General features: G+C 37.5%; 3 protein-coding genes across 6 annotated transcripts; 2 read left to right on the forward strand and 1 right to left on the reverse strand.

Moving 5' to 3' along the window:
- Positions 1-3,035: 3,035 nt before the first annotated feature.
- Positions 3,036-8,867, forward strand: LOC116265476 (inactive poly [ADP-ribose] polymerase RCD1-like). 2 transcript variants are annotated; one of them, XM_031646081.2, is made up of 7 exons: positions 3,036-3,196; positions 3,901-5,192; positions 5,306-5,547; positions 5,671-5,780; positions 6,008-6,196; positions 6,675-6,770; positions 8,519-8,867. In XM_031646081.2, the coding sequence occupies exons 2-7, from the start codon at positions 4,012-4,014 to the stop codon at positions 8,552-8,554; spliced, it is 1,854 nt and encodes a 617-aa protein (XP_031501941.1). In that variant the 5' UTR covers positions 3,036-3,196; positions 3,901-4,011; the 3' UTR covers positions 8,555-8,867. The 2 variants fall into 2 exon arrangements, with proteins under 2 accessions (XP_031501941.1, XP_031501942.1); XM_031646082.2 differs by having other exon boundaries at positions 5,671-5,750.
- Positions 8,868-9,941: 1,074 nt separating this feature from the next.
- Positions 9,942-14,621, reverse strand: LOC116265477 (probable inactive shikimate kinase like 2, chloroplastic). The gene is made up of 8 exons (XM_031646083.2): positions 14,326-14,621; positions 13,811-14,001; positions 13,495-13,689; positions 11,947-12,008; positions 11,427-11,493; positions 11,209-11,327; positions 10,585-10,758; positions 9,942-10,281 (listed from the first exon to the last, which is right to left on the reverse strand). The coding sequence occupies exons 1-8, from the start codon at positions 14,542-14,544 to the stop codon at positions 10,181-10,183; spliced, it is 1,128 nt and encodes a 375-aa protein (XP_031501943.1). The 5' UTR covers positions 14,545-14,621; the 3' UTR covers positions 9,942-10,180.
- A 3,667-nt stretch (positions 14,622-18,288) lies between these two features.
- LOC116266397 (bZIP transcription factor 1-B) lies at positions 18,289-25,940 on the forward strand. 3 transcript variants are annotated; one of them, XM_031647604.2, is made up of 13 exons: positions 18,289-19,048; positions 22,008-22,131; positions 22,233-22,286; positions 22,415-22,516; positions 22,803-22,892; positions 22,995-23,054; positions 23,403-23,569; positions 23,692-23,746; positions 24,241-24,283; positions 24,363-24,658; positions 25,012-25,089; positions 25,183-25,308; positions 25,506-25,940. In XM_031647604.2, exons 2-13 carry the CDS (start codon positions 22,075-22,077, stop codon positions 25,566-25,568), a joined length of 1,191 nt encoding a protein of 396 aa, XP_031503464.1. In that variant the 5' UTR covers positions 18,289-19,048; positions 22,008-22,074; the 3' UTR covers positions 25,569-25,940. The 3 variants fall into 3 exon arrangements, with proteins under 3 accessions (XP_031503464.1, XP_031503463.1, XP_031503461.1); XM_031647603.2 differs by having other exon boundaries at positions 22,013-22,131; XM_031647601.2 differs by having other exon boundaries at positions 18,292-19,048; positions 21,990-22,131.
- Positions 25,941-25,978: the final 38 nt, after the last annotated feature.

Here is a 25,978-nt window from a genome sequence, read left to right on the forward strand (position 1 = left end):
TAGAAGCACTCATGTGTCTTGCTGCACCTAATTTGGTTGTTTTTTATACAATTGAGTGGAAAAACATTGCAGTCACTTTCTCCTTTCACTTTGATCATTTATATAACTCTTGGAGAGAGAGAAAAAAAAAAAGTTAGGACATATCCCATGACTATCATATATCACAATCATGCTTCCAATTTTCTGCCCATCCCAATCACATGCGCCATCTTTTTGAGGGAACAGTTGTGCAAATTTGAAACTGTAAGGCCGCTTTTATAAATGCGTTGAACATAATGCATGGTCCAAAACAAGGCATGACGTCTATAGCTATCCTTCTCTCTTCCCTATGGTTTCACGGATTCCATGGTCAGGGAAAAAATATCTTTGACAAAACGGGACTTGTCGACAACAAGTACCCAAGAAAATATTTTCTTAAGAGAAAATGTGTGACGATCACACACCGTGAATAGCAACAAAAAAAAAAAAAAACCTCATACCCTTGAGTTATCTGGTGCGCACTCTAGGCCGCTAACGGTGTCAAATGTAATGTCTAGTCCAATGATATACCATAAATCTACTGAGTGGTATAGCTATATGGTAGCTGGTGCGGGCAATTGCCCACACCAACCCCACAAAATTAGTTTAATATATATATTAATGTTTTGATATATTTAATTGTTATACATGTAAATGCTCGAAATAAATTAAAGGTATTAAATGAGTACCACTGGCTTTGTTAGTGAATCCACTCAATCTCTGAAATAAGCGAGAACCTTAAAACATATGAAGGATATGGCTTTGGGGGGTTTTACACTGAAAGTGGTTTCCCCTTAAAAGAAACATTCAAAAAAAAAAAATAAACTCAACTTTTTGAGAATTCATGGGTGGATTTATGTATTTTATTTTGTTTCCTATGAGTGGACCTTTGAGGTGAGGCAAAATTTTTTGACAAAGCATATGATTTTTCATTTTAATCTATTCACAATCTTTTTATCTTATATTGGTGCTAATCATGCGTATAGATCTTGCTTTTATAAAGAGATAGGACAAGTGATGGACGAAATTAAAGGAAAGAAAGAAATATTTCATATAAAGCTGTATAAAAATGGGAAGAGTTTGTGAAAATGTTGATGGTGTCAAGTTGAAGACCTGGAATCATTTCCTGACGTTTTTCAAGAATAATATGGTTAAAATTTATTAATTTAACGATTAAGATTTCAAAAAATATGTTTTCTATTACTGCCATATTTTTTAAATGTGTTTTTCAAGATTTTTTTGACGCTAGCATGCGGTTAGCTACATCTAGTTTATTAGTTTTTTCATTAATATTTACAACATCTATGGGGATCTTAGATGTGCTAACAAGGTAAAGTACGAAGAGAAAAAACAAAAAGGTTGTTTTGAGAGAGGTCATTTGGTACCAATAACGTATTGTTACTGTTTAATGAATCTGTCTCAACAAATAAAACAGATTCATGTTATATGATATCGTCAGTCTCTCTCATTTTTTAAAAATAGATTCACGAAACAATAACAAGTTTGGTACCAATAACGTATTGTTACTGTTTAATGAATCTGTCTCAAAAAATAAAACAGATTCATGTTATATGATATCGTCAATCTCTCTCATTTTTTTCAAATAGATTCACGAAACAATAACAAGTTTGGTACCAATAACGTATTGTTACTGTTTAATGAATCTGTTTAAAAAAATAAAAAAAGATTCATGTTATATGATATCGTCAATCTCTCTCATTTTTTTAAAATAGATTCAGGAAACAATAACAAGTTTGGTACCAATAACATATTGTTACTGTTTAATGAATCTGTCTAAAAAAGTAAAAAAGATTCATGTTATATGATATCGTCAATCTCTCTCATTTTTTTAAAATAGATTCACGAAACAATAACAATAAGTTATTATCTTGAAACAAAACATAAAAATTCAAAACTTCAAATCACTGATAGGACTTGGCTGGATCCTTTTGGGCCCGACCCAGTTTAATTTCACACAAAAACAAAAGCTCCTTGATCACATTGGCCCACTAATCAATCCAACAGCCGAGAAACAAACAAACTTAAACTAAAAAGCAATAAATATGAGGTAAAATAAACGTAAAAGAATCGCCAACAAAATGATTGGCAACATAATATTGGGTTAAAAAACATGTTTTACGACAATAAACAATTTTTTTTTACAGATGTTTTAAAAAGAATTGGTATTTTCGTCTGAAACATCGAGGAATTTAGCTCAGTCGGTGTCCTAACGCAGACTCAAAAGGTTGATTGAATACACCAATATATATATATATATATAATTGTTGAATTTTGTCAGTGACGTAAGTTGGTATTGAACCATTGAGCTGATATTTTCATTTGAAGAAATAAGAATATCAATCGTTGGACATATTTGTGACAAATATATCAGCCACAAATAAGACATCATCAATCCAATAATTATTTTTTTTCCTTTTTCCATTTTATCGAATCTTATACATGATCAATCATCTGCAATCTTTTAACTTGTTTCTGAAATTTAATATTTTTTTTCAAATATGCAAACTTTTAACTTTTTTCTTAATATACATTTATTTTATAATCATTAAAAGCAATATTGTAAACACTAGTTTAAAACTTGTTCTGGAAACACGAACCACATGCTAGATCAGCTTGTAAACAGGCTTCTGTCCGTCACTTCTGAAATAAAAAGTTGTTTATTGCTGTTATTTTGTTAAAATATCAGCCGACATAAACCGGTTTGGTCCAAGTCGAAGATACCGATTGTTAATAACGTATTTTAAAAGGCAGATATTTTCAAAATCAAAGTCGTATTTCTCGGCATTAAAGTAAAACGCGTCTGCGTCAAACGACGATAGAAAAGTCAGAAACAGCAGGAAGACTCGCAAGGAAGAAAGAGTTTTTTTTTTTTTTGTTTTTTTTTCTCCGATTAATTTAATGAATACGATTTTTTTTTTAAAGGATTGCTTTGGGATCAAGAAACGAGGATGAAAGCGACGGGTGACGGCCGTTAGGTTCTTAACGACGTCGCTTCGCACTCCGTCTCCCCCCACGACGACTCCCGCTTCTCCCTCGTAGGGTTTCTCCCTCCCCTCTCTTCTCTCTCTCTCTGCGCGAATGGAAGGAGGAAATCAATTCATCAGAGAGGAAAAAAGAAGATGGAGATCCGAGAATCGTTGTCCGTGCGTCGCTCCTGGTGATCGCCTCGCCAATTTTTCTCTCGTTTTTTCGTTTTATGGATATTTTTTTTGTGTTTTTTTAGAGGCATTCAACTGGTGTGTCTTGTTGATCAAAATTTCCGTCGCTCCTTGTCAAATCGGGTTGATGGCGTGACTAACGGCCTTTTTTCTGTTCGTTTTCACTGTTTTTGATGATTGAATTGGCCATGCTTCTGATTTTGGACCGATTTATTGTCAGGGTATGATTCTGTGGATAGTGGTTCTATGTTTTCATTTCGCGCATGAGCTTCCGATTGGATAAAGTTCATTTTTTCTAGGTTTGGTGCTTCCGTGATTGTGCTTCTCTTGTTGACTGTGTCAATATTTCTTCTTTGACTTTTTATTCTTCTTGATTCTGCATTTTCATGTTTTGCGTGGTTTAATGTGCTATTGCATGAGAGTTCATTTGTGATTTGCTTAATTTATGTATTCATTTTCAACGTTCGCTGTTAGAATTGTGAAATTGCACGATCGGTTAATTTTCCTTCTGATGGACGGAGCTTGTATGTATCCTCTCTTTGGTTCGTCAGTAGTTCCTAATAACAGTAACGGACAGGATGATTTTTTTATGATTTAGAATCAATTATTTTCTAGTTGTTCTTAGGCAGCAATACGTTTTTTTTTATTATGGTAACCTTCTCAGTTCTCAGTATTAATTTTTTCATGTTCTTTTTGCTAACAGGGTGGTTGCTACAGAACGGTACAGTATAACCTTGTAAATACGTGATTACTGTCGTGCTTCTTCTAGCGGTGGTGGATCTAGTGATTGGTTACTTAGTATTTGTAGATAAAAATGGAAGTGAAGAACGCAGAGGGATTGGCTGATGGCCGGAAAGTTTTGGTTGGCTTGAAGAGAAAGCGTGCAGTTCGTTGTGCAGCTTATTTTATTGCTGCTGCAACTAGCCCAAAGTTATCCCCCAATAAGCGCTGCAAGAGAGCCACATCAGAAGGCTACAGAAGTTGCTGCAGATGTTGCTCTGGCAAGTCGCTGCTAAGAAATTATATGAATTTTATGAAAAGTGGATTGCCCCAGCGAGTCATGTACTATCAGACTGGAGAATGGGACGATATGCCGGTTGATTGTATCCATATCTTCAAGGAAGCTTTTAAATGTAAAAAAACTGTGGTAGAAGTTGTGTTTCAAAGTCAATGCACCTTAGTAGATTTTTCGTATATGACCATGTTTGATCTAAAAAGAGGATTTCAACGACCAATTGCATGGATTGATGAGTCCGGCAGGTGCTTCTTTCCCGAGTTATTTTCTGAAAGCAGCTATGAGTGCATCAGGTGCTATGCAGATTCAGGAAAAGAGGAGCATTATAAATTTCCAGAACCTAATGGAACACGTGAAATTGAGATACATTGCAATATTGACATCAGTGGAACTAATGGTTCAAAGGCAGAAGATCGCAAAATTTATGTCAGTGATGCTAAACACATCAGTATGAAAGCAACACCTGAAGGTGATATGGAGGCAGTGCAAGACAAAGTTGCATGTTCAAACACAGGCATAGAAATCAAAGAAGCTATGGACGAAAGCGGCTCATTTGAGCTTGCAACCAGGAAATCAATATCCCCAACATCTGAAATCATCAAATATATCTCACAGGTTCCTGACTTAAAGTTGATGAATGAGAAATTGGTTTTGCCAGTTAATGATGCCAAATTCAATGAAATCAAGAGCACGTTTCTTGCAGGATTTGGTGCACTTATCAGTGCAAGTTGCATCATCGGGATCTATTGCAATCCATTTACAAATAACTTTGCAAATGCTAAGCTTCAATCATTCCAAAATCAAATTGAAATTACGAGGAGAAAGCATGGGATTGCAAATGTTCGTCGTGCTTGGTTTCCTGTTGCTAAAGGAGCATTGGAGATCATGTTGCATGGATTTGGGCATATCGAACTTCCTAGCTGTAGAATGGCTCATGGTATTGGGGTTCATCTTCTACCAGCAAATTGCTCACCTATCAGGTTAAGAGCTTTGAGTGTGGATGGCACACGTTCACTCAACGAGACAATTTACCACCTGCAATATATATTTTTCAGTTCTCTTGATTCTAGTTCTACTTTTTTCTGTGTTGCAGTGCTAATTTTGTTGATGGTGATGAAAATCATGTACAACATATGGTTTTATGTCGTGTGATTATGGGAAATATGGAACAAGTTCCTCAGGGTTCTAAACAGTTTCAGCCCAGTAACGAGGAATTTGATAGTGGCGTAGATGACATTGAAAAACCAAACTATTATATAGTGTGGAACTGTCATATGAATACACATATATACCCTGAATATCTAGTGAGCTTTGTGGTTCCCCCAGATTCCAAAGGTGATTTTTCTCCTGTATTTTTACATTTTTTTACCATGTTATAATCGAATACCAGTATGATTGCCCAAACCGTGGTTGGCTTTGTAGTTAATAAAACATGTATCGTTCTGTATTGTCTTTTAGGTCGTTTTGCTGGGGTATGTCAAAATCATTGTAAACATGAACTATCGCAAGCCACAAATTTGACACATCATCGGGACCAGGTTCAACCAAATCCAAAAACTTTTAATTCGGTAACTTTTTGCTTTATGGTATCTGTTGGTATCTTTTCTTTGTAATCGAGTCGTCATTGTTCTTTATATCTGAAGAAAGTTATGTCTACAAATTGATATTCAATTTATATGAGCAGTTTCTACTTTCTACTAATTATCCTGTTTAAATGTTCCATTATGTTGTCCACTAATAGGTTAAATTTTTTTAACCCCTTATTTCCATTTGCCTCCTTGATCTTTCTTTGTAGTCGGCTAGTCCTCAACAACTATCATCTACAATTGAGAGTGGTGAGAGGACAACCTCAGGACATTCTTTAAGGCCTTCCAAAGCTCCGACATCAGCGTGGATGTCTTTCCCTATGTTATTGGATGCCATATCCACTAAGATTTCTTCTTCTAATAAAAATTTGGTGGATACATACTACCATAAATTCAAGGTATGCAGCTTCTATATGTATGTATATATATGCACATGGTTGGTGCAATAGCAATTGATAAACTAAATCAGGATTCCTCCACTAATATGCACATATTCCTTGGGTTTGTCCGTTTACTGAAACACATAAAGTTGTTGTTCTTTGAGTAGTAGTTGATTTTCTAGTTTGCCATTTACATTCCTGTGTTTGTTCCGCAAATGCTGTTCTTGAGATGATGGTGCTCTATCACTAGGGCACTTAAACATTCATGTGATGCTTCGACCCCAATAGGTGGCCCTACTGTTTGTGGTTATTGTACCGAAGATGCACACCTTAACAAGTTAGCTGAATGAATTAAAAAGTGCCTCTTTGCCTTTTTTTAATGGAAAAAAAAAACTTGAATATGTCATGACTTGTGCATATCTCTTTATGCTAGACTTAGTACTTGTCACTATTTCTTGCTAGTCTAACAAAAATGTGTCTTTTGACTGGACTTTAGTGTAAGAACATAGCTCGAGATGACTTTATTAAGAAGCTGAGGTCAATAGTGGGTGACGAGGTGCTGATTTCTACATTGAAGAGCTTTAAGTGCAAGGTAAGGTGGATAAGCACTTTTCCCCTTTCTAATTTCATTTTCTCATATACAGTTAAGATGGTAGTAATTCAGGATTAATTTTTATATTTGGTTCATATTGTCCAAAAATTAGTCTCTTATTTAAATATAACCTGCCGCTGGAGTAAATATTTGTTCTCTCTCTCTCTCTCATCTCTGATTCTTTGTGCTTAATTGGCATTAGTATCTGATTGGAGAGATTTTGAGCATACTTTGCATAAAGCCTCTCTTATATGCTTAATGGATATTCTAATTTGTACTAGTTTTTGATTGTTTAGTTTTTATGTAATAGTAACTGAAAGCCTTGATTTATGGTGGTAGTCGTCTGATCAATTTTATGGGTCCCTTTTATGTTCAACCTCACATCTAGATGCCACAGTAATTGCCAAGTGTTTCGTCATATCTAGATTTTCGTTGCGGATATGTGGTAGTCATAAATACAATGAAAAAGAAATTAATATATTACTACGATCTGCCATTTGATGATATGGTCTAAAATGTTTCCGAAATGTAAAATCTATATCCTTTTCTTCTAGTGTTAATGCCTGACCTTCATCAAGCTTTTGATGAAAATTCACTTGATTTTCATAATCCAATAAACTCGTTGCTTCTCTCTTTTGCTCTAAGACGATATCAACCAATCTGTTTATAAAGCACCTGATTTATTCTCTCAAGGTGTATCCGTAAAACTAGTGTGATCCAATTAATTCCAGCTTTCAGGCCTATGATCTTAGACACCCCCCTCCTCTTCGGACTAGAAAATAGTGATTTTATTTTATTGTAGAGACTCCAGATCAATAACATGAGAACAACTACTGCTGCTATATTTGATCTAGCATGAGTCTGCAACTGGATCTGGCATTGAGCTGCCTTGAACCCTGTCTTGATGGGACTAAGTATTCAAAATGCACCAAGATTTCCAACATATTTAGCCGATAACATGTTACTTACTCCTGCTGGTGCTGTATTGGGCTTGTGTAATTGGGACACATTGCTCTACTATTTATGCTCTATATAATAAAATAAATAAAGGAAACTAAAAGATCCAATGGATAGAAATCCATTTTCCTCTGTTTAGATGGGCCTAACCTATCAGCATCCTGCACATACTGTGTTGTTGTAAGTCAACAGCTCTCGTCAATGGAAAAGGAAAGCAATAACGAGTTGGGTTCTGTGTGTCACAGACTCTCTGTCTAGGAGGTCTAGATGTTGGAGCACGATCACCCCTTGCCATGCACACACCCTGGATACTGAACTCCTACTTGGAGATCTCAAGCCAGCGACCAAAGCCAGTTGTGTAGCATCCTTCCTTGTATTTTGAGGTTTGATGTAATTTGAGGGTCATTTGGCAATGGGAGCAGTTACAAACATTTTCATAAATCTGCCTCAAAAATTGGGGCAGATTCATGAAATAGTATAATAAAGGATGAATCTGCTCCAACATCTAGGGTAGATTCATGGAGTACCTATTTCCATTGCCAAACTGCTCCTTGGGTAACATGTTTGGTGGAAGCACATTTTCGTCCCTTGAATCCCTGAAGTCTTCTCTTCCGCAAGGCTCTCTTTCTTTTCCTTTCCTGTTTTCCTGAAGCTTAGTTTCTATACCACGGTAAATCCTTGTTTAATCATAGTTGATGTTTTGCTGTTGAATGGTGTTACTTTTCATGTTTCAACTGCCATTCTCTGTTTGGTATGCCTTTTTCTTATTTCGGCTGCTGTTATGCTTGCAGTCACCTGGAATAGCAAAACCAGAAATTGACGACTGACAAAAAAACTTTAAACGGAGTGTTAATGAAGCTGCGTGGAGTTCATCCTTGTACCAATAATCGAACAATAAGTTATCTATTTTATAAGACAGTTATTGAGCTATTCTGTTCAGATTATTTCTTACCTAAGTTGGGAAGAAGGTATGTGGTTTGGGCTGTTGTTTTCTTTCTGAAGTTTTCCTGTCCATCGGTTTTTACTATCCGTGAGGAAAGGGCGGTACTGCTTCTGCTGCTTGTATTGTCTATATTCGTTTATGGAGGAACATGTGTATATATAGTTTTATGTGCCTTATTGAACATTTTTGTCTGTTAAGTCAGCTGGTTTCTTCCTAAGGATCAATCTGGTTGCTTTTTTTTTTTTTTTTTTTTTTTTCAAATGTAGGAATTAGACGGCCCACCATCTGTGTCTTCGGGTGGAAACAACTGTCGATGGGTGCACACAAATTGAATGCAGTTCGTTTGATAAAAATCGCGCTCGAATCTTTATTTCAAACAAAATGGTTTCTTTTTCATTTTTCTCTCGTCTTGTTTTTGCCATGCTTCCTCAAGGTATGTGCAGCATGAACAAATCATATCTTGCTTCAGTAAATGCATTTGGATTTTTTCCCTCTTTATCCACCCAAACCAACCGCCTGAGATAACCTGTCTCAGTAAGTGGTTCCTTTTTCATACCGTTACATTTTCTCCTTGTGAATTGTTTTGGAAAAACTAGTAGTGTTTGATAGCCTTTGGACTTCACACCTGAAGATGTATTAAAAGTTCTGTATTGTAACTGAAGATCTGAATAGCGATGTTACATGTACAAAACCATGTGATCTCAGATCACCAGGGATGGGACATAGGCGGTGAAACAAACACACAAGGTGCACTTTATGTGGAATTCATAATCCAAAATGAACCAATTGATTTTACGCCCAGATTGAACTTTTACCTTTTTTATTAAGATCTGGGTTAAGTTGTAAGAAGGCACCAACCAATATCCAGACCCTTTGGTCCAGTGACTACGGTGTTATTGCAGCCTGCTTTGTTTGCTATTTTCGAAACCAGACCATCTTAGCTGACACTTTCTTTAAAAAATCGAACTTTTATTTCTCCTATTTAAAAATGATCGGATTTGTTCTTTCCGGTTCTTTTTCGGAAAAAGTCGACTGATGATGCAAGATTAGCACCATGGACGCTGATGGGCGCATCAGATTCACAGTACACTCGTGACAATATAGGATTTTGCATCGGTTGCTGCAATAGAGGGATGGCGGGAAGATCCTCTGGTAAGGAAAAAAATAGTGCTAATGAGAGATCGCGTGAAGAATGCAGGGTGGTCATATCCCTTCCTCTAAATACAGCTGGTTTCTTTTTTATTAGGAGGGAAAAAAGAGAGAGAGAGAGATAAAGATAAAGTAGTGGAGCTTCTTCCAACGCATTTAAAGCCGTTCTCAATTGATGAGTAATGAAAAACTATTGCAGCTAATGAGATTAATATACAGAATTGCCCATTTGAAAACAGTTGCATGCCAGCTTTTCAGCAGTTGCAAATGCCAGTTCTTTCAGTATGCTGGCAAGATACACAGTGCGTGAACATAAAACATCCGCATGCCCAGCAGCCATGCAATTGCCACGAGAGATATCTCAAGAGGACTCTTCAACTGCTTTTGATGGATCGTATCCCGGAGGTTCAATATTTGGCCAGTCACCACGGCATCCCAACCTGATATAAAGACTCTTCTTCCCTGCATGGGATATATATATATATATACACACACACACACACGTTAATCTTATAAAAGGGAAACGCCAAGAATGCAATTTTGACAAGGAAAAGAAGAAGAAACTGAACAGTATCAGGGAACCACAAGCATGTCTTGTGAAACCCATGAACCTGGTTCACTGGTGGTGGGAAATTATCTCACTAAAATAAAAATGGAGTATGTAGATGTGGCTGAGACATGAAACTATGATATCTAATTTCTGGTTTTGAATTAATTACAATGACCCAGAGTAGTTGACAAGGAAACAAGGTTTTAGGTTTTTACCTGGCAGCTGCTTATCTGACAGGATCAATCTTTTAAGTGCACTTAGGCAAGCCTGAGCAGCTATCTGAGAAAGGTTTGAATCCCACTGCTCCAGCCTCACAATGACATCTGCATTACTGTATCCATGTTTGTCGCTACTTTGCACATTTCTTGCCACTTCCTCAGCAGACTTTTCTGTTCATTCAAAAAAAATTGAAGGCAAAATTAAGCAAAGAAGTCAAAAAGTTTGCATGACACCTAAAATACGAAATAATTAAAGGGATCATGTCTTCAGCGTTTGAACTGTTGCCATGTTCACCAACTTCCTTTCATGGTATAGTGGCATGGGCAAGGAAGTAGGGAATCCAAAATATTTCCTTCCAAATTCATGGGCATATAACAAAGTTTTCTGTTACCATGTAGGGCATTTCGATCAGTTCAAATTTCAAAGCACATATAATTTTATTCCTAGAAGACTTCGTGCAAGTTATGCATGGCCATCTCCTCTGTAGAATCATCTTTAATCACCCGCTAAAAAAAACAAAACGTGAAAAGAGGCCACTCACACACTGTGTGCATTCTTCACGTTCTCAATAAAGAGTTTAAATACAGATCTGTTTCTGAGAAGAAAAGGACAAAGGTTACCAGAGGCTTCAGATAGATCTAGCCACACTGTAAAACCAGCGTATAGATGACGCCACTTGTCAGCTCTTCCAGCTGCTCCATTGCTCCCTCCTAATGTTGCAACTACAGCACGAGCATGACTGTAGTACCAGAATGCTTTGTGTCAGAAATTGTAGTAGTTTAAAGTTTAAACAATAACTTATTTCCATATGAGCTGATTTTCAGTTTAATGACGATACCTACTTAAACTTTCCAGTATTGCTCCCTCAGCTTCTGCAACAGAATCCGCACCTTCTGAAGCTATCCCTGGAAGAGAGCACATATTAATGCATATTTGCAAAATTGTTAATCAGTGAGTGTCCTGAATAACAGCGGTTTCCCAAGTCAAACACTTGCCAAAAACTAGAAAACTTTGAGATATTTATCCAGATCTGGTATAAACCGTTGATTAGGATGGGAAGAGCAGAACTGGATCCACTTCTAAGGAACATGAAACAACATTGGGTAGCAAATCCAACTGAATTTCATTTCCTACCGGTCTAACATTCTAGTTCATGTTTCTGCTTGCAATGTTCCACCCTACTGCAGCAAGTAGGCTGTGGAGCCATTTGATTTAGTTAGTCCTAACTCCTAAGTAAATCATATGGAACACAACGGAAACAACCAATATTATAAGGACAGAGGAATTGGCTCATCTCCGCTAGCCTGCATAATGTCAACTAACACAAACTGAGGTAATAGGCTCATGGTGCAACTCACATGTATCAATACTTTGTCTTGCAATTGTTTCTAGCAATTCACTTGTGTTAAGAGGAGCATACCTGAAAAGTTAGAAAAAGTAGATGCCAATGAATGCCATCATATTAAGAGTTTAATAAACATTTAAGAAGCTGAACTAACAAATAATACTTAGAACCTGTCTGCAAATGACAAGCTCAAGTAGAAATAATAGTGAATTCATTTACAGGAAATTATTGTTTCTGTAGAACCTCCAAGTGAAGATATCTGATCTAACAATACATCCTTTTCATATTCTTTAACCAATTCTTGAGTATACTCAGAAGGAGCAGAACATATTGAAAATTAAAAAGGCAAGCATTATTGAAGCATAAACATAAGTAATATAAAGATGAAAAATGTTAAGAATAGGCAGAGTATCTCTAGTCTCTAACACATGTTTGTCTCGCCAACTTATTGATTCACCTTTATGCCACCACTGCTTTACATCAGGAAAAAAGAGAAAAGGGTACTGTGCCCAAGTCAAATATTTCACATGGAATAAGAATTCAAAAATCCAAAGTTTCTTCTAGATAATTATAAGGAATATCCTGAAAAGGAGAATGAATTACTCACAGTATAAGCAAGATGGGTTAGAATATAATTTGAAGATGATTTGTGTTCTTTCCATCATTTATGTGTCCAACATCTGCTTTTTGAAAAGGAAAGCAGAAGAAAATTTCACGTAGGCATAACGCAACCACCATTTCCAGTTGTAGGCCAATGAGAAAAAATAGAAAATAAATTGAGATCGTGTTCCAACATATTATACTGCCAATAGCATCAAATTTTTATCTGACAGGTTTTACATATTTTGAATCTATATAGGGAAATCCAGCTTTCTGAAGTTCAGTTACTAGCTACTAACTACTGTAGCTAGTTTCAAGTTCGTCAATCCTTCTTGTCTACATAAGAAGCTGGAGTTAACGTGCTCACGGTCACATCACTTCTCGTATGAGGAGATTGATGCAATACTGAATGGTGAATAAACAATCGTTGACTAAAAATCTGGTTAACTAACAACTATTCCATATTTTTAAGCGCAATACAGAAGGCAAATTGCGAACGTACATAGACAGCTCAACTAGGAAGGATATGATAAAAATGTAATAGTAGAGCACATGCAACTTGTGAACACACAACAAGCTTGTAATGCTGGCAAGAAGTCTGCGGACATCAAGGCAGTAGCAGTAAATGTAATGTTCTGATATGGTCAATGCAAAGGAAGTACCAAAACAGGTGATATACATTAACCATGTGGCTCATCAACTGAATTATGCTTTCAACTTTTCACAAAGTTCCACTTGAGTTGAATCAAGACTAATAAATGATAAAATTTTGGACAATTCAGAGTGTTCTGGCATCTTCGGTCATTCATGCAACCACTTCACGTTGATTAGTGAAATATAACCTACCTTCTTTGGACCTCACTTTCCCAAACGCCCTGATTTTTTTTTTCCCCTAGTGATGCAATGTAACCTCAGCTACATATTTGTACTCTTGCTAGAAGATATATAAGAACATTCGTACCCCAGACCAGATGCAAGCTGTTTAGCGACTTCCCAGTTCATCTCACTGGAATTGCCAACTGTGTATATTGATGTGCCTTTCAGAAGTTGCATCACTCCTGTGGAGAGAGATTCCCACGTTTCCATAATATCAGGCCATTTCAAGTCAGGATCATGCTTTTTCAGGTTTACCACCAATTGATCTTCATCAATATACCTGAAAAAGAACAACGCAAAAACCAACAATTATTTAGTAAGTTGCGTCTGCCTTCTTAATATTGAGTAGATTATGCAATTCTCCTGGTAATATCCAGTATTATCCAATCATATGAACTAACCAGATCGTCTCAGCAGGCTTTATCCTGTCATATAGATTACCAACTTCCATCAATGTCTGTACAGAGCTAGGGGACCGGAACTTGATTATCAAGGAGCTCTCATCTGTGTCCACTAGAATACCTTCTGAGTACCGAAAAGCATCCCCCATAAGTGGGATTCGCAATTCTAACTCCGTAGCACTGTCAGAAAACTGTAACAAATTGTCATATTGGATATTAGCCACTTCTTTCTCTCCGCCCCATCCACGTCCACCCAACTAAAAAGAAGAAGGAAGAAGGCAGCATTGTTCTTTTCCATGTGAATTTAAGAAATTACGTTGTTGTTTGATTCGAACAGAGGCAGAAAAGCACCGTTCTCAGTACAAGAGCTAATAGTATGAACTATGAAGAGTTAACAGAATCATTTCGAGAAAATGCTACCAAGGTAAAGGCGACGAAATTATGTACATAAAGGGAAAATTTAGATGATGGGTGAACTTATGAAGGAAAAAAATGCATAAGATAAGAAAGAACACCTCGTAGTTTGCAGGTTGCAGAGAGATGGCAGAAGCGCTTCTTCGTAGAGAGGCGAAGCCTTGGCTTCTGCAGAAGAGGGCAGGTGGTGAGCACACAGGGACAGCATCCTTCAAGTGCCTACTGGAGTCGAGCAATTTACAGAGAGACTTTCTTGGAGATGGTATTTGGAAAGGAAGATAATTTCTAGTCACAGAGTTGCTGATGAAGGAGAGCGCCATCTTCTCCCTCACCTCTTTACAGAACCAACAACGTTAGAGTGAACTCTCTGTCGAGTTGGATGAGGGAGTCTCAGACCTGAACCGGGTCTGCGACGATATATCCAAGCCTGGTTTGTCAAGTGGACCTGGATCTAATATGAATCAGAAGAGCATGCGAATCTAATGTCCAGACTCGAATTTAAATAATATATAAGAACCAACAAATAAAAATTTTAGAACATGTTCAAAACTTTTGAAGGAGCAAGAAAAACAAAATCTCAGATTTGAGTGTTTTAGGTTTTACCAATGTAAATTACATAAAGCAGAGGGGATTATGTTTGTGCTATATGGGGAAGACTGCTTAATACCCAGATGAAAAGTTACACTCTCTTTACCTGGCATTGATGCAGTTTTTTACTGTAACGCCAAGTTTGAATACATGGTATTCCAGTATAGAAGTGAAACTGAGACTCAAAAATTCAGGAAAGCTTTAACATGGGGTGTTGTTGCTTCTTCGTCCGGACAAATTTGTTCAAGCATTAAAGTTATTAAAGTTCAACCTAAGCAGGTGAAAAAAAAAAAGTTTCAAGTCATCACATAAGGAAGAAGGAGGCTTTAGCTCTTTTTGGGTGATGGGTCATAACCTTCTCTCTTATTCAATAGTTTGAACCAAGTTAAGTAATACCACTCAATTTAAAACTATTTTTTTAGCAATTGACTACTGTTTGAATGCATCACTGAGAACAAATTGACTAGAGAAGCTTGGGTTTTGTAAGTGAAATGCAGCCATAATATACAAAGCACAGAGAACATTGCATGGTTCCTTACATGGACGCCACTAGTTTGCCAAGACACTTTATGAATTTTCAATGTGGCGAACAATGTGACATTGCTGACATCCGGTTTCACTTTCTGTTTTTTTTTCTTTTTTTTTTGGTTTTTGCATTAACACCAAGGGCCAGCAGATCATGAATTATTTGCTATCTTAAAAAGCAAAACATATTTCGTAAAACAACTTGTTTCAGTGTAGAAATTTGGGGTTAGACAAACGCTTGAAAGGGCTGTTTGGCAGCAGGGGACACTGTGTTCCTATCTCAAACAATGGAGACCAACTTAATTTCTTCCTTTCTAACAAAATTGTATGTGATATATATATATATATATATATATATATATATATATATATATATATAGTATGGGTCATGGACCAGACAATGTGAGTAGGTAAGAGCAAAAAGCAAAGGCAGTAGCATAGCCTATGAAGGAAGTGACAGAGAAAGAAAGAAAGGGCGCAGTGAGCCAGAGCCACTCACCTTGCAATGGGCAAAGGACCTTCTTGGCTCACGCTTTGCTCTTTCTTACTTTAACTGCCCTTTCTTTGGAACTCTCTCTCTCTCTCTCTCTCTCTCTCTCTCTATATATATATATATATATATATATATATATATATATATATATATATATATATATATATATATATATATATATATATATATATATCTTCGTTTCTCCACTCCCTACACATTTTCTTGAAAAAATCAAATGGTCCAAAATCTTGCAGATTTTTGAACCATTCTACCATTGAATGCAGCTCTCTTTGTTCAACTAACACATGCTTTGAACTAGTCTATTTATAGACATGCTAGTATGTCCATATTTTTCTAATAAAAAATTATCTGGTTCTTCTCCATAATATACATTGAAACATGTATGTGGACCAACCCTCAAAAGTCTAGTATCTTTAAGGGCGCATGATGACGCCAACAAATTTTTATCAGTCAAAAGCTTATGCGGCAGAAATTTTGTATCACCAAAGACGTGAAAACTGGTGGATTGTCCTTGGCAAAACATAAAATCTGGAACTAAAATTGATAGGAGAAAGGAAACCTATTGCCTTTATAAGAAAAGCTTTGGGAGGTCTCCCAGATTTGTTCAAGCTCCAGGCCAAGATAGATGTGACAGTAAAGAAGGTTCAAGCCAGTAGATATCAGGGCATAGGCTCAAACCTCATTGTCGCTTTACAGATGAGCCTCTTACTGCTCTAGGTGAAGTAGGTTCTACACAGTTAATGACTCATGTGTTGAGAGTGTGTGGCCATGGCAGCTTGTGATCAATTACTAATCTAACTCGTGGATTCAAAAGGGTTTTGAACTTCTTTTAGAAGCATTGTTGGGTGAACATGAACAATATTTGGTGAACATGAAGAATATTTTATCTTATCGCCTAATAACAGGGCCGAAGGCCCCACCTTTAAGGCCGGGCATCGGGTTGAGTACCCAACGGGTATCTGGTACCCGGCCCGACTTGATTTGGACTCGGGCTCGGAAAAAAGGGCACCGGACCCGCCCATGCTTAATCGATCCAGCCAGGGTGGACCTGATATTTGTTAATATATATTTTATGATTTTTATAAATAATTATAATATTTTATTATCATTAATTATATATATATTATTTTATATTAACAATATATATATTTTTTAATTTAGTCAGGCCGGGCCCGAGTTTGGGTGTCAAGCCGACCCCGATTCCCAGGCTTACCCACCTTTGTGGTCATTTGTAGGGTATCAAGTCTGCTTTAGTGCTTTGGGTTGCATGAGTTCCTCCTCTTTTACAACATAGAAAATTGATGATCTCAACGGAGATTGTCCGCCTACCAACTCTCACCTCATCTGTTGCATTTCAACCCTGTTGGTGATTTCTTTAAAAGTACTGAAAAATGAGAATACTAAGGGTGCGTTTGGATCACACTTAAAACTTGGTTTTTCAAAAAACCAAGTTTTGTGAAAACTTAAAACTCTGATTTTCAAAAGTGTTTTGATGTTTGAATGAGAGGACACAAACTTGGGGAAGAGAACAAAAATCAGTTTTGCCTGAAAAAACTATGGGGAATCAGGTTTTTCAGCAACTTTTTGAAAACTATATTTCATCCAAAATGGGTTCCAACAAAACTTTGTTTTGATAGAGTGTTGGAGGAGAAAAGCCTCCAAAACCTGGTTTTAGGTTATCATCCAAACACCCTTAAACTTTTCCTTGTTTAGATTCACTACTGCGGCTTTCGATTTATCTTTTCGTGCATTTTGATCGATTATATCGAGTGATACAAAAATTTGAGAAAGGCAAAATAAATCAAGAATCTTACGCAAGGAAAACTCGAAAGAATTGTTTCAAATTGTATTGCAGGTGGTAAGGTGCAAAACCTCATTTCTACTAAAGGTACTGTTAGTAAATAAAATGCAAGGCCAACTTTTCTCTAGTGGGCGTCAATTCCCTTTAGCTATAACAACTTTTCAAAGCACAGCACAAAAAGTGGCATGGTCGAACCCTTTTTTTGTAGAAACTTGATGAGGTCCCACTTTGCGGTGTGCTTGCGAACACATTTGTAAAGGAAACTTGTTTTTCCTTTTCTGCTAAAGTTGATTCCCTGCTTCTGCGTCGTTTCCGGCTTCACATTCTGCTTGAATCTGATTAATGGTGATCTTTTTCAGTTTTTTAAGTCTACAAAGCCATGGTTAACTTCTAATAAAAAAACCAAAACATGGTTTAGTGTTGTTTTCTTTCATTAATTGGCTAAATTACATAGAAAGCAAGTGGTTAAACGAAAGAAATCAAGACTTAAACGCGCTTTTTTTTTTATATGGATATTTGTTTTCCTTCATTACAATTATACGCGAACATTTGCTTTGCACATTCTCTCTAAGATTGATTTATCAACACAAAGAAAAACCTTTTTGGTATCTCTTATTTTTTTAGATTCGCTCATCTATGCACGGCTCCATTTGCAAATGGAGTTTCGACTCAGATGTGATCATATACATTTTCTTTAAGAATTTTCTGTTAGGTTATTGGTTTTCTTGCATCCGTTCCCTCACATTCCCCGTTTTTAGTTGATGATCGAATGTTATCGCAGGCTAAGCCGACTGATCTGGTGCAGGAAAAAGGCACGTGTGACACCCATATCGCGTGGGAAGTACAAACGTGTGAGCAAGCGAACTTCGTCAAAGGGGTCCAAGACCCAACCGTGGTCGGCCAGATTTGGGGCCGATCAGACCCATCCGCATGGTTAGCTTCCCGACCACCCTCCTGTCTGTGCACCAGATCTCTATTAACGCCTCATGCGGTAAGATGCTGGTGCACTTCCTGCAAGAGCAAGGGAAGGGGTGAAGGAAAAGGAGGAAGAAGATTAGGAGAAGGATCTCGAGAGAAAGGAGGGGGAGGAGGAGAAGAACAAGAAGAAGAAGAAGGATCTATGGTCTAGTTTATGGTTTGGGAGAGAGAAAAGGAAACATGGCGGAATCATTTCTCTTCCCCTGCGTTTGATGTGACGGGAGTCTGGTGAAACCAAACTGCCAACAAGGGCAGGGCGAGGGGATTCGTATGTGGGCGCTTTTCGAACTAAGGAAGGAAAATAAGAGTAACTACTCTGATCTGTTGAGGATTTAGTGGTGCCCATTTGAGGTATTGATCGGGATCGCTGGGTCTTGCGGCGATTGCTCTCTGGTTCCGGCGGCCCTACGCACTGAATGTGAGTGGCATCTTGTCCCCTTTAGCTTATTTGCTTACAGGTTATTGATTTCGGGAAAATTCCCTCTGTTTATGATGGTTGAATGCATGAAGATGAGGACCACCTTCTGATTGGTTTTGAATTTGATTGACTATTGCTTTCTGCTTTCTTTTGTTCTTTCATTCAAATTATTAAGATTGTATTGTAGGCTTTGCATGTTCTAACTAATTCTTCGGTTCATCTAGCTTTTTTGGAAGGGATATGAAGTACAAAATGCACATTTAGTTTACAAGTACTTTGTGTCCCCTTACCCTCTCTTTCTCCCGGCTACTCGCTTGCCTACTTAATTCACTTTAAATGAAACACATTTTTTGCCAATTTTCATGTAGTTTCTTTGAGAAACTTGGCTGCAAAAACTTTGTTAGTGACAGTTATATCATGGCCATTTATTTGAAGTTGGAATACGTACTTAATGGTGGTCCAGTCTTAGTTGATATGCTGAATGACAAAAATAAAGTAAAGATTTCTGTCGGTTCTTTGATTCTGAAACTATGTCGCATGTTGGGGCCTTTGCATGGAGCGAGCGATAAGCTTGAACCTTAATTCAAGGAAATTGCAGTTTGTCAATTGTAGCTTTTAATTTTTATATTTTATTATAGAGGAAAATGCTTTTCTGAGCATCAGAGCAATAGTTAGGCCCTTATCGTTTCTTTTCATCGCTGTTACTATTGCCTGTTAAATATACTTCTTACGTGGTAGGATCATGAATTTATATTTGCTTGAAAAAAGAAAAAAAAATTCTGACGTGAGTTCCATTTAGGGCTGATGGTCTAAATCTTTATTTTTTTTCTATGAATTTCTTTCAAGTTTTTAATGTTTATGTGCCCAAATATAACAGATTGTAAGGCCTAGTGGTTCGAATGTTGTTACTTGCCACTTGTGCAACCTAACTGGTTGTACTCCCGTAGTTTCAACTCTGTTGGGAGAGGAAGCTTACTTGTTCCCTTTGTACTTGGACCTGTGGTACTGTTAAACTTTTCTGATCGCTGTTGTTTGATATATAAGACTTGCCGGAGTCTCTAATTGAAAATCAGATAACTTTATTTACAAAGAAGTTATCATGTAATAGTAATTGCACAGTTTGTTGCTTGTGGTGCCATACACTTGGCTACAACATGACAAATCCATAGTTTTGTGCTCTCTAGTTGGCAGCCTTTACATTTGTAGATTAATTTCATGTTAGAGCGCCAAATTCATGTTAGAGCGCCAATTTTTTTCTACCAGGAGAATTTATCCCATTGTATGTGAAGTATCACTTCTGGTGTTGTCTTGTCATTTTAATGTCAAGTAAAAAGTATCAAGAATGAAAAAGCTGGCAGAAAAAAGCCAAACTACTGGATTTCAGTTTTCAGGAAGATGAAAAATGTTCTTCCCTTAAAATTTGATAATGCCTTATTCTAACTTGTGCTACCTACTGAAACTTATTGCGAAATGCTCAAGTTTGGGATACATACAGGTCCCAGTAGACTCTGATGTCAATAGCATTTCTGTGTGAGTAGATGAACTCGATCTTGCTATCCACAGCCTCATTTATGATGACAGTTAATTGGCCTTGTATGCTTTTACAGGCTTCCTACAACTGGGTAGAGGGATGTTCTGGTCCTTGTCTTTACTCTTTAGTGGTTGGAGGGTTTTTCTGGATCTCATGTATGGCCTTTGTGTCCTCTATTTTGTCAAGTATAATAAAAGTTGTCTTGTTTCTTTATGGGCATTGTCTTATTCCACCAGTCTTAACATCTACAGAACTAACTGAAAATATTATGCCTTTCAAAATGAAAATTTACACTCCTTTCTGGAGTAGCAGAACTGCATAAGAGTGGTTGTGACATCAACTGTGCTAGGTCATTAAACTGGATCACCAACATATAGGTTTCTGTTTCTTCATTTGTGCTGAACTGCTGTTCGTTTGTTTCCCGGTTATGAGTCCATCAAGTAAATTTTGCTCCTGTTTCTTCAGAATTTAATCACAACATTCTCTGATTGCCTAAAAAGTCCAAAATAATATGAAAATCCAGATTGAGGGATACCAGTTAACCTAGGTCCTACTAATTATTGCAGGCTTGACTGCAGACATAGATCCCACTAATTATCATTGATGATATCCTTGGCTTTTACAATATTAGGAAAACACCATTTCAACTTTGTGTAAACATGGCAGCAGGGCACTTGCTAGCACGTATTTACTGGCAGATACATACCACCACTTTCGATATATATATATTTCTTAAAATTTTATTTCTACAAAAGAACCATGTTAATATATCATAAGATTAATCCATCTCATCTGGTCCTATTCTACAAAAGATATTCAAATAAGGAAGCTCAATATGCATTGCATATCATTTATTCTATCAGTCAAGAAACATCATGGATCCATCAGTCTTGAGTATTTCATTGCACTACTTTGTTTGGCCCTCATTTGATTTAACCACAGATGATTTTCGTATCAGACACGTACATTTGACAAAGGTATCTTTAATATATCCAAAATTCCATGCACTATCATGTTTTGGGTATTTAATGGATCAGCAAGTGTATATAATATCTTCACAAATGTTGTCCTGATTGAAAAATGTACACTCATTTAAATGGTTCTCTCGGAACCACAGAACTTTGCACTGGTTAACTCTGATTGCTTTACCCTTGCTTTTGTTTTGGCTACTTCTCATGATTCAAGATGCTTGCTCCTTCTCTTATTTATGAGATTCTATCCCAATAACAGCTTGATTTACTACCATAGGTGCTGATACTTGTTTCTCTTAATCACTGTACCATATAATTGACTATGTTGCCTCTTAAGTTTGAGTTTTGTATGAGATGCGTTCACCTGCTTACCTTCTAATTTAAGGTCTCGTATGTGAATGTAACTACCTCTTAACCTTACGTGGTCATGGTTCACCAGGTTTTTGCCTTTCTGAAGTGCAGAAGATGCTCTCTGTGTAGAAGGGAGGATGGTTTAAATATTACTTTAGGCTGCATTTTGGATCATGGGTAATGGCGAGATGGACACAGCGGGAAAGACCGCGAAGACGTCTGCAGCCCAGGTACTCCTTTGGGTCACAACTAGATTTTTATTGTTTGTGAGGAAGTTCAGTATTGAAAATCATTTTGCTCTTTATCTCTCTATCTCTCTCTGTTTTTGCAGGAACAGCCTCCTACCAGTAGTTCTGCAGTATATCCAGATTGGACTGCATTTCAGGTGCTAATCACATTTTTTCCTTTTCTGCCATGGTTATGCTAAAATTCATCCTTTGCTTGTGTCTACCTGCTCATACTCAAATTTTGGTGGTGAAAGAAAGAACCTGATTGGCATTGTTGCAATGGTAGGCTTATTATGGCTCTGGTGCCGCTGCTATCCCTCCTCCTGGTTTCTTCCACTCATCTGTGGCATCAAGCCCTCAGGCTCATCCATACATGTGGGGACCTCAGGTAATACCATTACAAGTTAGAATCTTGAAGTTCATTATAGAAGCTGAGTAAGCATTTCTGCATGTTTATTTTAAATGATGTCCGGCTGATCTTGATAAGTGATAACTATCTGCCTCTTATGGGAATTTTGTTCTGAGAACTTTGGACGAACTTGTTTCAGTACAGTAGTCTGATTTTTAAGTGCAAGTGTGCCTTGGTGGGCTGTTGACTGGTTCTGCAAAGAAGTTTTTGTAACAGATCACTTGTAAGTCTATATTAATTATTCCTCTAAAATTTCATACTGCAGCACCTAATGCCTCCATATGGAACCCCGCCACCTCCATATGTTGCTATGTACCCTCACGGTGGGCTGTATGCCCATGCGTCACTTGCGCCAGTATGATATTCAGTCTTGAGCACACTGTCTTAATGCAATTTTTTTCTATCTTACTTCAATTTCTTGCTTATTTATTTAATTATTTCATTTCTTATGAATCAGGGGTCCCACCCGTTTAGTCCTTATGCCATGCTTTCCCCAACTAGCAATGCTGATGCTTCTGTGAGTCTCTCTCGCTCTCTCTCTCTTTGTCCGTGTTTTATGTTATGACAAGGAAACAACTCAGTGCAAATGCAACGAACTGGTAGTGAGAGGATTGAAGATTGTTGCATTCATTTGGCTTGAGAACTGACTAAGCCAAAATCAAACATGGCCTAATTTGCGAGATTGATTTGATGCCCTCTGGTCTCTGTTTCTCAAAATTTGAGTAATGTGGCTTTCCTTTTTGGTTGGCGTGAAATTTGTTAGGGTGGAAAAATTGATATTGTTGATAGTTGTCGTTATAAGCATGCCTGCTTTTTGTGTACACACACTTGTGTATGTGAGATTAACACACTGCTATTTCTCAAGGGTGCTGCACCCAGTGGAAATGAAACTGACGGTAAGTCATCAGAGGACAAGGAAAGAAGTTCTCTAAAGCAGTCAAAAGGGAGTCTAGGCAGCTTAAACATGCTCACCAGGAAGGGTGATGATATGAAAAAAAAATCAGCAGCTCCTAATGGAGTATTTTCTCAAAGGTAGCAATTCTTTTGCATTGGACTTTCTCATCTTTAGAGCTTGCTCTTTCTTTAAAATATTGGTTTGTGGATTTTTTTCATGCTTATTCAGCTCATTCATGAAATGAAATATGGACCTGCAGTGGTGAGAGTGGAAGTGAGGGCTCTAGTGAAGGAAGTGATGCAAATTCCCAGAATGTATGTATCCAATATGCTATCACTTTTTTTGCTTTAGAACCGTCAATCTGTAGAAAACCAGACAGTAGATATCTAGTACTAAAAGTTATCTGCATGGCTTTGGATTTGTTTTCCATATGGTTCCTTGCACCATTCAGGCCTATCTATATACTTCGGCCTTAGCATTTATTTCTCCATGCTTTATATTTGGTATAGGATATTCTCATTAGCAAAGCTGCATGTCCCTAAATTTGCTTCCTTCTAGGCTTTTGAAAGGCATCCTTTTCATTAATTACATCTATTTTTTTTTTTGTTTCTGATGTTCTTATAGCACCTAACCGATCTCAATTGATTGTTTTTGGCTTTCCTTGTCTCCTAGCAACTTGTTTTAACTTCATTTTCAGTTGTTACTTTTTCAATTTGAGTTGTCATTATGTATGTGCATTGTAGTTGTACATGGAATCATATGGTTGTGCAGTTTTTTTCTCATGAATAAATGAATAATCTTCCAACAGGGTTCACAGCAGCAGGCCTATGATCGGCAAGGTTCGAGAGAAGGTTGGTATAGTTTTGTAGTTCACACCAGTTGATTTATGGCCCTTGTCTCTGCAATAAACCATGATTCTCAAATTGGCAGCTGAGGAATCTCAGAATGGTACTGGATCCAATCTACAAAATGGAATAACTGCTGCTTCACATTCTCTTATTAATCAAACTATGCCAGTCATGACAATCCCACCAGCTAGTGTTCCTGGTCACCCCTCTGGTCCTACAACAAATTTAAATATTGGGATGGATTATTGGGCTGGAGCAGCTCCAACCCCTATATCAACAATGCGTGGAAAGCTCCCTAATACTCCAGTTACTGGACAAGTTGTTCCCTCTGGTCTTGCTGGGACTCGTGACAACATCCAGTCAGAAGTCTGGCTACAGGTTGGTTTACTGTTGCATTTTTCGGGTTCAATTTCAGTTTTTGAGAATTGCCTCTAAAATGTGCTCTCATGAAAATATTCCAGTTTAAAATAGAAGATCTTTTGCACGAGTCTTTCTTCTAGTTATATGGGAAATTTTGTTTTCCGGTAACCGATGGTGATGATTTTTAAGCAAAATCTACTATTCATGACTTACAACACTATCTTTGCCTTGAGGAACAGAATGGTCGTTTTTAGGGTATGGTGTAATTTTGTCTTCTGATGACACTGACATGCACAAGGCTCATTACAGTGTTAATTATAGAAAATCATTCCGATGGTGCTAGAGTTTAACATCTGCCTTTGCGTACTCAGGATGAGAGGGAACTTAAGAGGCAGAGAAGGAAGCAGTCTAATAGGGAATCAGCTCGCCGCTCTAGACTACGAAAGCAGGTATATAGAAAAAGGAAAATGAAAGCTTGCTCACGAATTTTTCAAATAGACATCTTATGCACTTGCCTCACAAGTTCCGTTGGGATTATTTAGGCTGAGTGTGAAGAATTGGCTCAGCGTGTGAAAATTCTTGAGGAGGAAAACACTGCCCTTAGGTCAGAACTGAATCGTGTCAGAAATGATCTTGAGCAGCTTTCTTCTGAAAATTCTTCTCTTAAGGTAGAACCTGTCTCTCTCTCTCTCTCTCTTTTCTCTCTCTCTCGCTCTCTCTCTTTTCTCTCTCTTTCCTCTCTCTCTCTCTCTCTCTCTCTCTCTCTCTCTCTCTCTCTCTCTCTCTCTCTCTCTCTCTCCTCTCTCTCTCTCTCTCTCTCTCTCTCTCTCCCTCTGAGTAGTGGTTGCGTACAAATTGGGTACAGAGCAAGCTAGGGGAAATCACAGATGGACCTGAAGATGGACGACCTGGACTGGCTGATTCATAGATGCTGGTCTTTGACTGCTGCAATGCACACGGTAGTAGCTTCAAAGACAGACCAAGCAATTTTCCAGCACTATAACCAATCCAACTAGAAGTAATCTCATTCGTGTTGTAGAATGTTAAAGTTTTCATGGCCGTTCAGCTGTCCCCTCTCCTGGTCTAATTATGAATGTTCTCGCTTCACGTTCCTGAGCCTTGAATGACCCAAATGACAAGCTAATGACTTTCACCTTTTGTTTTTCCTTTTGTAGTTTTAGAAAGGGAGCTGTTAACAAGCTTTGGTCTTGATGTTCTTCTGTATATCACACCTGTGCCAGTTCTGAGTTAACATTCAAATAAGATAATTATATGAAGATATGAAGCAGTTAAATGGTTCTTTGGGCACCAAATTTGCTCATGACTAATGTCATAATT

Source organism: Nymphaea colorata, chromosome 12 (genome assembly GCF_008831285.2).
Source record: "Nymphaea colorata isolate Beijing-Zhang1983 chromosome 12, ASM883128v2, whole genome shotgun sequence".
NCBI lineage: Eukaryota > Viridiplantae > Streptophyta > Magnoliopsida > Nymphaeales > Nymphaeaceae > Nymphaea > Nymphaea colorata.